This window comes from Lepidochelys kempii, chromosome 27 (genome assembly GCF_965140285.1).
Source record: "Lepidochelys kempii isolate rLepKem1 chromosome 27, rLepKem1.hap1, whole genome shotgun sequence".
Classification (NCBI taxonomy): Eukaryota; Metazoa; Chordata; order Testudines; family Cheloniidae; genus Lepidochelys; species Lepidochelys kempii.
In genome coordinates, this window is record NC_136406.1 from 3,996,069 (window position 1) to 4,010,455 (window position 14,387).

Sequence of the window (14,387 nt, forward strand, 5' to 3'; positions counted from 1 at the left end):
GTCACCCAGCAAGTCAGGATGGTGCTGGGAGCCGAACCCAAGTCTCTGAGTCCCAAGGCGGTGCCCCAGTCAGTAGACTGCACTCGCTCTCCCACGCTGGTGGCAGGATGGGGGGTGAGGCTCCAGGGTTGTCACCCAGGCAGATCGAGGGATGATGTGGAGACAAAGCAGCAGCAGCCCCTGGGGGGGTGGGGGGTGGGGATGCAGCCAGGGGCTGCCTTGGCCCAGCCAAGCCAGCTGGCAAGTATGCTAATCCCACCTGACCGCTCAGTGATGAGAACAGATGAGAGAGAGCGAAACGAAGTATAACATGAGCCAGGGTCTGCCCACATGCCCAGGGCACACCCCAAGGGCACCCAGAGACAGGTACATGCCCAGGGGCGCCCAGAGACAGGCACACGCTTGGGGCACACACCCACAGGGGCGCCCAGAGACAGGCACATGCCCGGGGCACACCCACAGAGGCACCCAGAGACAGGCACATGCCCGGGGCACACCCCAGGGGCACCCAGAGATGGGCACATGCCCGGGGCACACCCCAGGGGCACCCAGAGACGGGCACATGCCCGGGGCACACCCCAGGGGCACCCAGAGACGGGCACATGCCCGGGGGCACCCAGAAACGGGCACACGCTTGGAGCACACGCAGAGGCCCCATCACACGGAAGCCACCCATGGGCGGACACACAGCAGGCAAGCGGGAGGGCAGCCACAGCTACAGCTCAACACCAGCCCTTCCCCAGAGGCAGCCGCGCTGTTTCCTGTCACCACCTCCCGCCAGCACAGCCTGGCCTGGCAGCAGCACCCAGGGCCTGTCTGGGAGCAGCTGGGCGGTGGCTGCGGCTCGTGGGGGGTCCCCCTCCCTCCCGCTTCCCAGTGCCCCTGAGGCCGGCCAGGCAGCGAGGGGCAGGAAGCAGCCGCCCTGCTGCTCCCCTGGCTGCCATCACGGGTGGCTTCAGCGAGTTGTGGCACGAGAAGCAGAGCGAGAAAATGCCGGGCCCTCCCTGTGGGTTCGGTTTCCCGTCGAGAAACACGTGCTCCTGGCACCTTGGGGAGAGGGGGAACTCCCAGGGCAGGGGCCTCAGCCTGCTCTTGGGCGAGGACAGGGGGTAGAATGCAGGAGCACCCTAGGGTGCCAGGAGCTGGTCGTGGGCGGGAGTAGTGGGGCATGGAGAGGACTGCGGCCAGAGTCCAGCTCATGCTGATGGAGGGGCCAGTACAGCAGCAGCCCCAGGGGAGACTCCTCATGGGGGAGTCCCCAGAACCCCCCACTCTGGGGATGCTCATGGGTCCCCACCCCAGCCCCCCATGCTGCCCTTTGGAGACACTGGACTCCGAGGGCCCTGTTGGGCGCCAGCCGCGATCATGCCCCCAAGCTATGCAGAGGGGCCTCCGACCCCTCCCCCCCCGCACCCCGGGCAGGTTCAACAAGCCCCACAGGTTCGGCACCTGCTCCTGTGGCCCCCCCAGCCCCGACGCTCCCCTGGCTTGTTTACAAACTGGGCCCGGTAACATGCCCATGAGCTCCTCCACCCTCCTCCACACCTGCGCCTGTGCCCCTGGGGCTGGTCAGTATCCAGCCGTATGGGCCCTGTGCATAGGGACTGCGTGGCCAAACGAGCTCCAGGGGCCTCCTTCCCCCGAGGTGCCGTACTGCACGGTGCCGCTGGCTCTGCGCCCACCCTCCACGTGCTGTTGGGCTCTGCCTGCTGCTGCCATGGCCACGCCGGACACCGGGCAGCGCAGCCGCTGCCTGCATTCTTGATGGCCCAAGGTTCGGCTCTTCCCCAAGGAAGGGAGCGGATTATTCAGCAGATGCAACCACCTGGGCTCCGGGCCCCTTGCAGAGCAGGAGGGATGAAGACGAGCCTCTGGCCCCCGAATCGGGGGGGGGGGGGGGCTTTACACTCCCCCACAAGCCGCCAACCCTCCTGATACAGTGCCAAGGAGGCACCTGGCAGGGACCATGCTGCTGCCATGGTGCCAGGCGGAGTATCAGAGGGGAAAAAAGGACTCGCTCCGACTCCCAACCAGGGCTGGGATGAGGCACTTGCTACCCGCGTGGGGGCTGCCCAGCGAGGAGGGAAAGCAGCTGGCCAACTATCAGAGCTGAAGGGTTCAGCTGACGGAGGCTGGTGACTGGGTTCCATAAACCCTCCTAGCTGGCCCAGTGCCCGTGGCACTGAGACACGGCTAATGCTGGCCAGCACTACGCTGGCTTCCACCCGCTATTGCAGTCCTGAGCTTCTCAGAGCCCAGAGCGACCTTCCCGGGAAGCTGGGGCCAGTGGCACCATGCTGTTGGCATGCAGCCATCTCTGCACTGGGCACTGATGAGAGACCCCCACTTATTTCAGGGGTGACTGGATTGGAGTCCTGGCCCCAGGGGCAGAGACTCAAGTGCTCGGATCAGCCCCACAGGTGCTGGGCCACAGGAACCGGGGGCATAAGGCCATGGGCAATGAAGGGTTATGGCCTTGAAATGCAGGTGCCCCTGGCCTGGGCCTGCTTGGCCCCAGGCGGGGATTATGGTTCTAGCTGCTGAGAGGGGAAAGAAGCAGAGCTGGATCCAGGGCACCTGGAGCAGACTTGGCTGAGCACTAGGCGTGTCCTGTGTGGATGGCCGCCTTCATTCCCTTCCCCCGGGGCTGGGGAAGTGGGAGCTGAGGGTTGGGCCCGGCTGACGAACTGACGGCTTCAATACATTGTCCCACAACCAGACGAACCAGATCCACTCTGGAGACTCTGCGCCCCAGCACGGCAGGGACCAGCAAGGAGACAGGCCTAACTGGCTAATCACTGGGGGTTATTCATCCACCTAGGCTAATCACTGCTGGCTTCTGCCATCTGTGCCATATTAACCCTCCCTGACCCGATGCCCCACCCAGGGCACCACGGCTTATTTCTGGAGCCCAGAAGTCAATGCTGCCTCTGGGGAGAACAGTTGTCAAAGCACTTCCATTTATACAATGCCTTTCCCTGCAAACGGAGCACATCCCCTAGCACTGAAATGCAGCCACTGCTGAGGGCTGAGCATGGCAGCTGTTTAACATCCCAGCGTGGGGCAGGGTGGCTGATCCCCAGCTTTGCGGGAGCATTGGGAGGCTATGCCGTGGTACAGCTCTGAACAGCACACGGTGCTCAGAGCGGAGTGACTGCAAATTCCACCGCGGAGGCAGGGGGATGAACTGGGGGCCTGGGATGGTGCAGGTAGAAGTGATGGGGGATGAAGTTAAAAGGGACAGTTTAGGCTGAGCCATGAGATGCATGGCGCTGTATAGACCCAGAGGTCTCCTGGGCTGGGCCCTGCATCAGGAGCCAGGGTCACTGCTGCCAAGTGGGAGTGGCAGGTGCGTCCAGGGAACGTCACCCAGGATATCCAGGGATCGGAGCCTCACGCTGGGAGGCAGAGGGAGCTGGGGCCTGGGAGAGAGCTCCTGCAGGGGAAGCCCCAGGAATCGCCACGCGGGGGAAGAGAGCTGAGGCGGAGGGTTCTGTCTGGTGGAGCCTCCATTGCTCGGGACGTTTAAAACTAGCACATTACAAGAGGGACCACTCCTGCTTGGGGGGCAGGGGGGGTGTCTCCATGAGCCAATAGGCCTTCTCCATCTCAAGCTTTTAGAATGGCATCACTCCACCCAGCATGTGGGGCAGACCCACAAAAACTCAGGGGCTGGTCCTGAGGTGACCCTGACGATCAGTGCAGGGGCAGACACGTGCGGTGGGAGGGGGCTCTGCCCTGGGAAGTGAGGGACAGGGCAGCCTCGCAGAGTCCATCTCCCGAGGTTCGGGGGAAGGAGCGGCTCAGCTGGAGCCAGTCCGAGCACAAGCAGGAAAGACGCGTCTCACACTGAGCAAGAGATGCACGAACCGCACCCAGATCTGGTGTGGGAATAATCACCAGCCCAGCTTGTGTCTGAAAGGCAGGAGCCTCGCGTTGCCCCTCACTACTAGCATCACCATCAGAAGCTCTCAAATCCCTGCCCATGGTCAGCTCTCACACTCACCCGGATGGAGGGAGATTGTCCCCATGGCACAGAGAGGAGACCCAGGCCCAGAGAGGAGCAGTGACGGGCCCACGGTCACACAGAGGATGGTAGAAAGGAACAGAACCCAGGAGTCCTGGCCCCAGGTCAGCGGAGTACGGCCGGAGCAATGGTTCACACTCCTCCCTGAAGTAGGCTGAAGGTTTGCCACTGCCAGGTTTGCCACTGCTCCAGTTGTCTCTCGACCGGCTCCAGGATCAGACAGGAACCTGTCCTGTTCACCCCACCCTGCTGGACCCCTGCTCTCAGGCATCCTGCACCCAGGCCCCAACAGATCCACTTGCAACGGCCCCACGGAGACAAGCCACCGGGGAGCGATTGCTGCACTCCCCAGCATGGCGGCTGCCTCTGCAGTAGGCGACAGCAATGGTGGGGAGACAGACCCCTGGAGCCCACCTAGACCTTTACCGGACCACTCAGAATACATGGCAGGTGCAAGAGTCAGATCTTCCCTCCCATGCAAGCTATGGTGGCACCATGGCCTAGTGGGTAAGGCCCTGGATTGGGCATCAGGAGGCCTGGGTTCTATTCCAGAGTTGGACACTGAGCTGCTGGGTGACCTTGGGCACATCGCGGGGCCTGAGGGGCCACAGGTCGCCTGTGTCTTCAGTGTCAGCACAATGGGCCCTGATCTCACTGGGGGCCTCTAGTGTTACTGGAATAGAAACGCCCCCCTCAGCCCTGCTGGGGCAGGATACCCCGACCTGCCCAGGGGAATGGGGGAGGCAGAAACAGACTCCAATTCCCTGCCCAAGTTTGGAATTTGTTCAGCACATTTTCCCCCAAGAAAGAATAAAGTGCATCTACCCCCCTGCAGCAACTGGCCGAGCCACTCCCAAGGCCCCCATGCCTTCACGGCGCTCAGCTGGGTCGGGGGGCAGCAGGGCTGGGCCCGCAAGGAAAGCCAGGGCTTAGCTGAGCAGCCTCTGGCCCCAAACCCACTGACCCCATCTGAGGAGCAGGGCCAGTCGCCTTGCCCCAGGCTCAGGGTTGACAGGAGCCTCACCTGGCAGCAGGGCCCGGCTTGCCTCCTGCCCAGGGTCTCTGGTGGTGCTTAACCTGGCCTCAGGGCCGGCTCCTCACTGCAACACCTACTGGCTCCAGCTCAGTGAGTTGTTCAGATCAGGTAGGTCCAGAGCTGCCCCCACTTCGTGGGAACGTCACGCAGAGCCAGGCAGCCCCTGCCCTGGCCCGGGCTGACCAGCACAGGCTTCCAAAAGCCAAGGCCACTGACTCTGCTCCCTGGGTCAGGTCTCCATCCCTTACGAGGTGAGGCTCCGGGGGCCGGAAGCGAGCAGGTCCCCAGGCTTGGAGCATTCCCCCCTCCCACCCGCAGCACCAGCTATGGGGTCTGCTCGGCCCTCCCGGGACCCTGATGCCAGGAGAGAACCCGCCGCTCGCGCTCCACGGCTGACGCAAGGAGCTGCTAAGACGCTGGAGGCTGCTTAGCTTGTTGCTGTGACAGAGCAGGCGCCTGCTGCTCCCACCTCTATTTTAAGAGCAAGCAGCAGCTTCTCTCTGCACATGGAGTCACTGTGGTTGCTCAGCCACCCTCGGTCCCAGCCTCTCACACCCCCTCCCACACCCCCCGCGGCTCCAGGTCCGCGCTCCCTCCGCTACCTCACAGGCCCAGGTGCAGCGCCCGCCCAGGCAGCCGGCAGAGAGCCCACGGGTCAGGGCGGGGCCGCACGGCCAGACGGGGCAGGCAGTCGTGCGGAGGAGGCAGGGACGGTGACTGGGGACAAGATTCATTGCCAGTCCAGGTGCTGGGGAGTATGACCAGGGAAGGGCTGCCAAGCAGCAGGAGCTCCTTCCACCCCAACCCACTCCAGTGCAGGATTGTACAGAGGGGCAGATGGGTCTAACCTGTTCAGTAACTTCTGGGCTTGGTAGGAGGGGGAGTCCGCAGCGCTCAGCCCCAGCATGGGTCAAGCTGCTCAGCTGCAGAGGAGCCTTATAAAAGAATGGCAGGAATGGGTCACTGCCTGGGCTGGAGAAGAGAATCATTGCGTGTGCTGCCAGAAGGGATCGTTGTGCTCATTGGGTCTGGCCTCCTGTATAACACAGGCCAGAGAACCTCACCCAGCCCAGACCTTCTGGTTGAGCCAGAGCGGGGCCGTGAGAAAGACACACCCAATGATGTAAAGGCTCCAGGCCACAGAACCCTACGTCAGTTGTTCTAATGGTTATAAATTGTGCCTTGTTTCTAATCTGAGTTTCTCTAGTTTCAGCTCCACACCGCTGGATCTCGTTATGCTTTTGTCTGCTAGATTAAAGTGCCCTCTGCTATCAGAAATCTCCCCACATAGGGACTTGCAGACCATAATTATGTCACCTCTCAACCTTAACTAAATACACTGAGCTTCTTCAGTTTCTCTCCCTAAAGCTGGGCTGCAGGTCTCTTCTCAGCAATTTGTCAACATCCCTTTTGAAGGGTGGACACCAGCCCTGGACACAGCAGCCAGGAACAGTCTCACCAATGCCATACCAATGCACCTTCACCTCCCTCCTTCCACATGCACAGATTGCATTCGCTCCCTTAGGCCTGGTCTGCACCTGGAAGGGCTTGCTGTGTTCCTAGTGGAGACACAGTTTATGCTGATCCCTGAAAGAATAAGCCACCCTTGGAGAAGGACTTTTTGCCCTGTCTTGTGAGTGTGATCTATGTTCTTTGTTCCGAGGGGTCTGACCTTCCAACTACCTGCATGAAGACACACATTGTGCATGTGAGGCCATCCTACCCAGTTATCCAGATCACTCTGTAGGAATGACCTGTTCCCATCATTGTTTACCACTTGCTCAGCGTGTCTCATCTGCACACTTTACCAGCAATGCTTATAGTTTGTTCCAGATCCTTAATACAGACAGTGACTAGCAATGGGCCAAGCACAGATCCCTGTGGGAGCTTACTGGAAACACCCCTGCTGGATGACGATTCCCCATTAACAAGTCCTTTTTCAGATCTATCAGTTGGCCAGCTTTTAATCCATTCAACATGTGTGGCACCGATTTTGTGCAGTGCTATTTTTTAAATTAGATTGTGGCCAGAGTCTTCAAGAGAGCTTCCTCCGGGCCAGATTTTCCAAAGTGCTCAGCTCCCATTTTAAGCACCAGAGTAAGAGCCAGTTTTTCAGAAGAGCAGAGCACAGTGGGCTCAGAGCTCGGTGGAGAATCTGGTCCCAGTTGTGGGTGCTGAGCACTTGGAAACTGAGAACTGGAGCCCAGCTGGTCCACTGGTTGGACTGGTGTGGTGAGCGTAGGAGGCCAGGCAAGATGGACCAATGATAAGATCCAGTGGGGGCCACGGCTGCTCCAACGCGGCAGGCTACAGGAGTGCAGCAGGAGCCAGAGAGGCTGGCCAAATGGATGTGCTCTGATTCACTGAAGCAAACCCACTGTTCACGAACACTGCGCAGGCCTGGTGTAGACAGCCCAGTGAGCTCACAGAGCTGGTTGTTGCTTTCCCTGGTAACGGGGTTGGAATTCCCTGGGGCTTTAGAGAAGCCCAAATCGCTTCCCTACCTCATGACCCCACCTGGATTCTGCTGGTCGCTTTTAGATCTGAGGAGGAGAAAGAAAAACCTGCCTGGGTGAAGAAAGGGAGTTTGTAGAACCTGCATCGGGGGAGGTTCACCTGCCCTGCCCTGGAACCGCAGCTCCCACTGTTGTTATCCCCAGCTGGCAACACCCCCCCCAGTTCCCATCTTCTGAGCCCCCTCCCGGCCTGCGCATAAGCCCCACAGCCAAATTCGGAACAGAGCTGTTGCGAGGGAGGGGTCATGAGGCCTCGCCAGCCCAGCTGAAAATTCATTCTGCTATTTTTGGCCGGGCCTGCCTTCAGCCCCTGCTCACATTCCCCTCCCCGCATCTTTGGCCTCAATTCCCAGCTCCATCTTCCATTCCGGACCTCTCCCCCCCTCTCGGTGCCAGCGGAGAAGCACCTGGGCTTGCAGGCTTGTGGGCACCGGGGAATTCTCACAAACTGCCCCTGGAAAAGCTGCACCAGTGGGAATCCCTCCCAAGCCTGGACCGAGGGCACGTCCAGGCGGAGAAGCTGACGGGTAATGCTGCAGCAGAGTACCTCTGGGTGGATGCTCTTCTCCATAGGAAAAGCGATTTTATTCCAGATTAGACTGACTTTATTCTGTTCCCATGGGGAAGTTCTAGAGGAACAGCTATTCCGCTAGAGCAATTCCAGTGTAACTCGCCATGGAGAAAAGGCTTTAATAATCAAGGATAAAAAGCATTGACTACAGCCAGGAATCCTGACCTGCAATCCCCCTGCAATTCCAGCCCTGGGCTGTCCCCCGTCCCCCAGCTCTGCCAGTGCCCCGCAATTCCAACCCCCAGCCCCCTGCTATCCCACCCCCAGCTCTGCCAGAGTACCTCATTCCTGACTTACAGGCTCATCCTCTGCTAGCCCAGTCCTCAGCCCCTTACCACAGTTCAGCCTGCCCCTCGGCCATCTCCTGCAGGACCTCTGTAACTGCCAGGCCTGGCTTCTCCTGAGCCCAGGTTTCCATTCCTGCTGTACTGTGTGACTGTGTCCTCATCCCTTGCTGTGTTTCTGTGACGTGACTGTTCTGTGGGGATAGGCCGTTGCTCATCCCCTGTCCTGGAGGGCCAGAGTTCTGCCTTTTGGCTGGTCCCTACCATTTGACCTGTCCAGCTTGGGTAGCCCTCTGAGAAATGACAACTCCTGCTGGCACATCTTACAGGGTGACTGCCAAGGGGCAGTCCCCAGCAGGGGACTTTACAACACAGAGAGATCTCCAGGATAGACAGGGATGGCAGAGCTTTGTCCTAAGTGATGTCCGATGGCATGAGAAGGATTCAGAAACCCACCCACTGGTAACCTCAGTCCTGTTGCAGTCCTGGTCTCTGGGGGTGAAAGGCTAATGCATTAGGCCACATGCTTGACCCACACTGCAAATCTCTCTCTGTAGAAAGACCTAGCTGGTTCTAGTCCAAGGGAACTTGCATGGGGCTGCAGTGCCATCCCAGCTGCCTGCCAAGCCCAGCCCAGCCCAGCCAAGCCCCAACATTTCCACTTTGCTGGTGCAGCTACAGCTGCCAGGAGCTGCCAGAGAGCATGGGATGGTGTGCACATGAATTGCACCCACAACGCAACGCAGATACCAGCAACCAACCACTCTTGTGAATAAACTTTGAACTAACCAGCATGCAGGCTCCTGCTGAGGGTAATGTTTTACCCACCAACTTGCCATTACAGAGAAGCGTTTAGAGAGGGCTGTGAAAGTTCACAAGCAGATTTAGAAGGATTGGGACCTAGATAAATGCCAGGCTCCAATTCCTGCATGCCTAGCAAAAACCACCCCCCATGCTCAGAGCAGGCTCTGGCATGGGGGAGTCCACGGGAAGGAGGAAGAGAGATTGGGACATCAGCAATGTTTCACAAGAGTCAGAGTTCCCAAGTTACTGCAAGCAGGCACCCTGCTGTGAACTCCCTCTTGCAGAGCTAGGCATAGGGTCCTGGAGGTCCGGATGGGACTAAGACACGCTGTTCTAATAATGCTACTTTGCTCTTCTCATCACCTTTCAGCCCAGGATCATAAACGGCTTTGCATGCATTCTATCAGCTTCACAATGTCCCCATCTTCCCAATGGAGAAACAGAGGCCCATGGCCACCCAGCCAGGGAGTAACAGAACCCAGAAATCCTGACTCCCAGTCCCCTGCTGTAACCCGCAGACCATGCTCAGCCTTCAGCGCTGGGAGCAACACATCCTGGGAGCACACTGTAGATACAATCGTCATCTTACCCTCATATAGCCCCTGCCCCAAGCGGCATGTAACCTATAAACATAGAACCACAGAAATTCAACCACCCCTGCAATGGAAGGCAAATTTTGAACAAAGAACCCAGGCCCAACCCCCCCCCCCTTCCCCTCAACCCGCAACTGCATAGAACCCATGTATCTATGGCACATACAAGGACGAAAGGGTCGGTGGACGTTGCTGATGGTAGAGCCGGTGTTCCAGGCAAGGCAGGAATTCCAGGCCTGGTACTGATTACTAAGCCACCCACTCCTGCAATTGGTGTAAAAGACGGCAAAGTCTTGAAAAGAATGCATCAGCCTTGACCTGAGCTTTCCCAACCAGCAGCAGAGTGAAACCAACATGATCCTTGTCAGTTTAAGGACTGCCAGGTGCTAAACAGCAGTAGTGAAAACTGACCAGAGTCTTGTCAATTGTGCTGGGCTCAACACTAGGAACATCCCATGGGGCACTGCCTGGGTGGTACCAGAGTCTCATGTGCAATCTTTGCTGTGTGTCTGTAACAGCCAGAAACTTTGTATTTTTACAGCAAAAGCTGCAGGAACTGAGAGCCGAGCCTCCTTCTCTTGCCAGGGGCAGCAAGGAAGTGGCTCTTTCCAGGCTTACAGAGGGCAGTAAACTCAAGCTGCCCACGTTCTACTGGTCCCTCTGAACTGCATGGCTAACCCCTTCCCCCAGCCTTTGGGAGGTGCACAGACATGGCTTTGTTAAAAGTCAGATCAAAACAAGACCCCCGCCAGGGGCCTTCCTAGGCTGTAGCTCAAGCAGGAGTTCTAGGCTCCTGGGGCAAGATTCCCTGGCTGGCCTGCACAGGGGGTCAGACTAGATGATCATCATGGTCCCATCTGGTCTCAAAATCCATGACACTGTGAAGAGACTATTAAGGGAAATACTCACAGAGCAAAGCTCCTGTTGTGTGTAGGCTCTGATTAACTGACAGGAAATAAAGGGTCATGCAAGGGAAGCGCCCAGGAGCTCAGGACTGGACCATCCAATTCACTGTGTATATGGAGGGCACCAAGGATGATATGAAGTCATTTGGGCTAGTTTCGCTAGTCTTCGCCTGGAGCTCAAAGCATTGTACAAAAATCACTGAATGAAGTCGCACAGCCCTGCTGGGAGGAAGCTTATCCCCATGCTACAGATAGGGAAACTGAGGCTCAAGAAGGGAAAAGGACTTGCCCAAGGCCACGCAGCAAGCCAGTGGCAGAGGCAGGAATAGAACCCAGTTAACCTCGTTACCTGTGATCTCACCACAAGACCACGCATCCTTTAAAAAAAAACAACAACCCATGATGGAGGAGATTGTGAGAAACGCCAAGGGGACGTGAAGGTACTGAAGGACTTGGCAGAATGACAGGAGGGGAAAGGACCAGTTTAGGGAACGTGTAAAGCACCTGTCACCAGAGTGTCTGCGGTAGGTGCTGTGGAGGGATTACACAGTAGAAGCCCCACCACTTCAATGTGTGTCTAACACGGCTTGGTCCCAGCAACTGTACAGGCAAGACCAAGAGTGCGAGGAGCTGAAATCCCATTTCCAAAAGAGACTCAGGCACTCAGGAGCTTAGTCTCCCTTATGCACTTTCTGAAAACGGTGCCCCAAGCCTTGTTACAACTTGATCAAGTGCAGCATGCAGCGGCAAACAGATGGACGCTGAACTTGGGAGAGCCCCTGAGACATGAGTTAGGACTCGCCCCAGGAGTGAAGGAATCAGGAGCAGCAAGCTCCCCAAATGGGATAAAAGGGGAAAAATGCAATTCACAATATGGTTTAAGTACGGCCTCTTAACTTAAACCAGGAGTGGAACCCAATGTGCAGCTCTGTGCCCAGTTTTCATCACCTCGTCCTGAGGTGGAGAAGAGGCTGAAAAAGGCCTAGAAGAAGGAGAGCAAAGCTGGTGACAAGGATGAAAGGGGGGGGAGGTGTCTCTAAAACAAGGAATTTCAAAATCAAATATTGTTTAGCATGGAAACCAGTAGCATTAAAGAGGGTTTGACCGAGGTGTTGAAGATTTCAAAGAGCTCTAGTGACTGTGAAAGCTGGACTGTTCCCTTCTGTTTGTGCTTGTCCCATAACTGGATGGGGGGTGGGGGGAGGGGGGAGAAGCCACTCAATTAAATTAGAGGGCAACAAATTGAAGCAGCATATAAACAACTTGAGGAATTCCTTGCTGCAGGAGGGCAGAATGTCAAGTCTGAGACTAGATTTAAAACAAGGATGGACTCCAAATACCAAAGACGCACTGCCATGCAACTTAAGGACACAAACTGATGGCTGCAGAGGTCAGGAAGGAACGGTTCACCTCCTCTGGTGTGCAGCACTGCACAGGGGGCTGAGTGCATTACACCCACACACACTTTCATTGGAATATCAGGCATTGGCTGCTGCCAAAGGCAGGATCACGGACTAGTTGGACCAATGATGCAATCTGACAAACGACAGTTTCCAAAACATCTAAAATTCTAGGCCGTGCCAGGAGTGGGCCAAGCACTAAATCTCTGGGTTAGAATTTAACCCCTTCCCCCCAGGTCTGTCTCCCAACAATCCCAAAGATCAAGGCATTGAATCAAATTACACATCAAAGGGGGAGGGAAGTGATGTGTCAGAACTTCATTGCTCCTGCCTGGGGGGTTCCCCTGGCCAACGCCCGTCCATTTTAAATTGACATTGTGAACCATCCATTCTCTCTTTTTTGAAAGCAGAGAGAAATCTGCTTCCGTTTGCAAGGCACCGGCCCAGCTAGCCAGGCAGCCGAGGTAAGGTCATGTAACCAGAACGCAGGAGGGAGAAGTTATGGTGCCTGTGGAGCTCAGGGCGGGCGTGTGACCGGGTGGCCATGCAGTGGGGTGCCCCCAGAGGTGCCTGATGTCAGCCGGGTTTTCCAGTGCTCTTACACACCCGCCCACAGCAAAATTTCTCCAGGAGGCCTGATATTTCCTCCCCGAGGGAGAGAGGCCAAGAAGCTTCACCCACTAGCTTCAAGGAAGGAGTGGAAGGTCTTGGTGACCTTCTCTCTGGACACCAGACCATCCTGCTTGGCTTGAAATGGGGGCTGGGCTGGCCAGTCCTGTGTGTGGCCCCACCACCCCAGTGACTTGGACACCATGGGGCCTGCCGCTTTGAGGCCCTCCCTGCTCCAATGGGCAAGTCCAGAAAGTTGTCTTACAGGCCAGCCAGAGGGGGAAGGTTACAGGTCCCCCTGGGTGCGATGCACCCTCAGACATCCTCTGGCCATTAAATAATAGAGGCTGTCACTGCACATTGTTCCCCACAGGGACCCACAGGGAATGCAGGTGGGCGGGCGGGCCTGGGGGCACAGTGACTTACCAGCACATGGGTGAATCTTTCCTCCAGCTCCCCAGCGCTGGGCATGGGCTGCTTCGGCGCTGCAGGCTGCTTGGCTGGCAGAGCTGTCGCTGGTGGCGGGGTCTTAGTCTCCTTCGCCGGAGCCTGGTCCATGCTACCGGCCGCGTTGCCCATCCTGCTGCTCCTGCCCAGCCCAGAAAGCTGCTTCCAGGCTCCCAAATCCAGATTGGAAAAGAGGAAGGGGCCAAAAAGGAGGAAACTTTCCTCCCAACGCGCGAGGGGTCGGGCGACAGCGGGGCCAGCTCCGAGCCCCCGCCGGCACCCAAGGGGGGCTGTCCCAGGAGCTCCCCGCACTCCCAGCCGCCCCCGCGGATCAGCAGCGGGCGCCAGGCGCGGCTGCTCCCCTGCGGGGCTCCATCTCCACGCGGGCGGGTCTCAGCGGCTCCCAGGGGGTCGCCTCGGCGCGGCGCGGCTCGGCTCAGCTCGGCGCGGCGATTGCAGCAGGCGCTGGCTGGGGCTGGGGGAGGAAGTCAGGGAGCAGCTGCAGGGGCTGCGGTTCCGCGGTGCGCGCTGGGCAGGAAGCGAAGCTGCAGCCGGGCTCGTGTTTCGCTGTCTCTGTTTGTAACTTCGGGTGCCTCTGGCCCCGGGCTGCAGCCCCTGCCCGGCAACGGCCCCTCCCCGGCCGGCCCCACGGCCAAGGGCGCTAGGGAGAGCCGGGGGCCGGCGGCTCCGCCCGCTCCCCCAAGGCAGGAGCCATGGCCCGGGGAGGCAGGGCCCAGGCACCTGCCGGGAGCAGAGCGCAGAGCCGCGGGAGCGGGAGGGCTCCAGGGTCCCAAAGCCCCCAGCTCCGCGGCCCAGATCCGCCACTCAGCCGGGCTGGAGCCGGGAGGGACCGGGTCGGGCCGCTGCTTCTTCAGGGGGAGCCTGGCCCGGCTCTGCCCCGCGCCGGGCGGGCCCCTTCCAAAGCTGAGCGAGCCCCCCGCAGCCCCTTGTGCCCTGAGCTGAGACCAACCTCACGCCCCCCCCGCAGCCCCTTGTGCCCTGAGCTGAGACCAACCTCACGCCCCCCCCGCAGCCCCTTGTGCCCTGAGCTGAGACCAACCTCACGCCCCCCCCCCGCAGCCCCTTGTGCCCTGAGCTGAGACCAACCTCACGCCCCCCCCCCGCAGCCCCTTGTGCCCTGAGCTGAGACCAACCTCACGCCCCCCCCCCCGCAGCCCCTTGTGCCCTGAGCTGA

General features: G+C 58.7%; 1 protein-coding gene across 8 annotated transcripts in view; it reads right to left on the reverse strand.

Moving 5' to 3' along the window:
- Positions 1–13,938, reverse strand: part of FMNL1 (formin like 1) — a 72,115-nt gene extending 58,177 nt beyond the window's left edge. For all 8 annotated transcript variants that reach the window (XM_078850698.1, XM_078850696.1, XM_078850692.1 and 5 more), the window contains exon 1: positions 13,172–13,938. In XM_078850698.1, the coding sequence (XP_078706824.1) occupies positions 13,172–13,324 (153 nt within the window). In that variant the 5' untranslated portion in view covers positions 13,325–13,938. The remainder of the gene's footprint in view (positions 1–13,171) is intronic.
- Between the last annotated feature and the right edge of the window lie 449 nt (positions 13,939–14,387).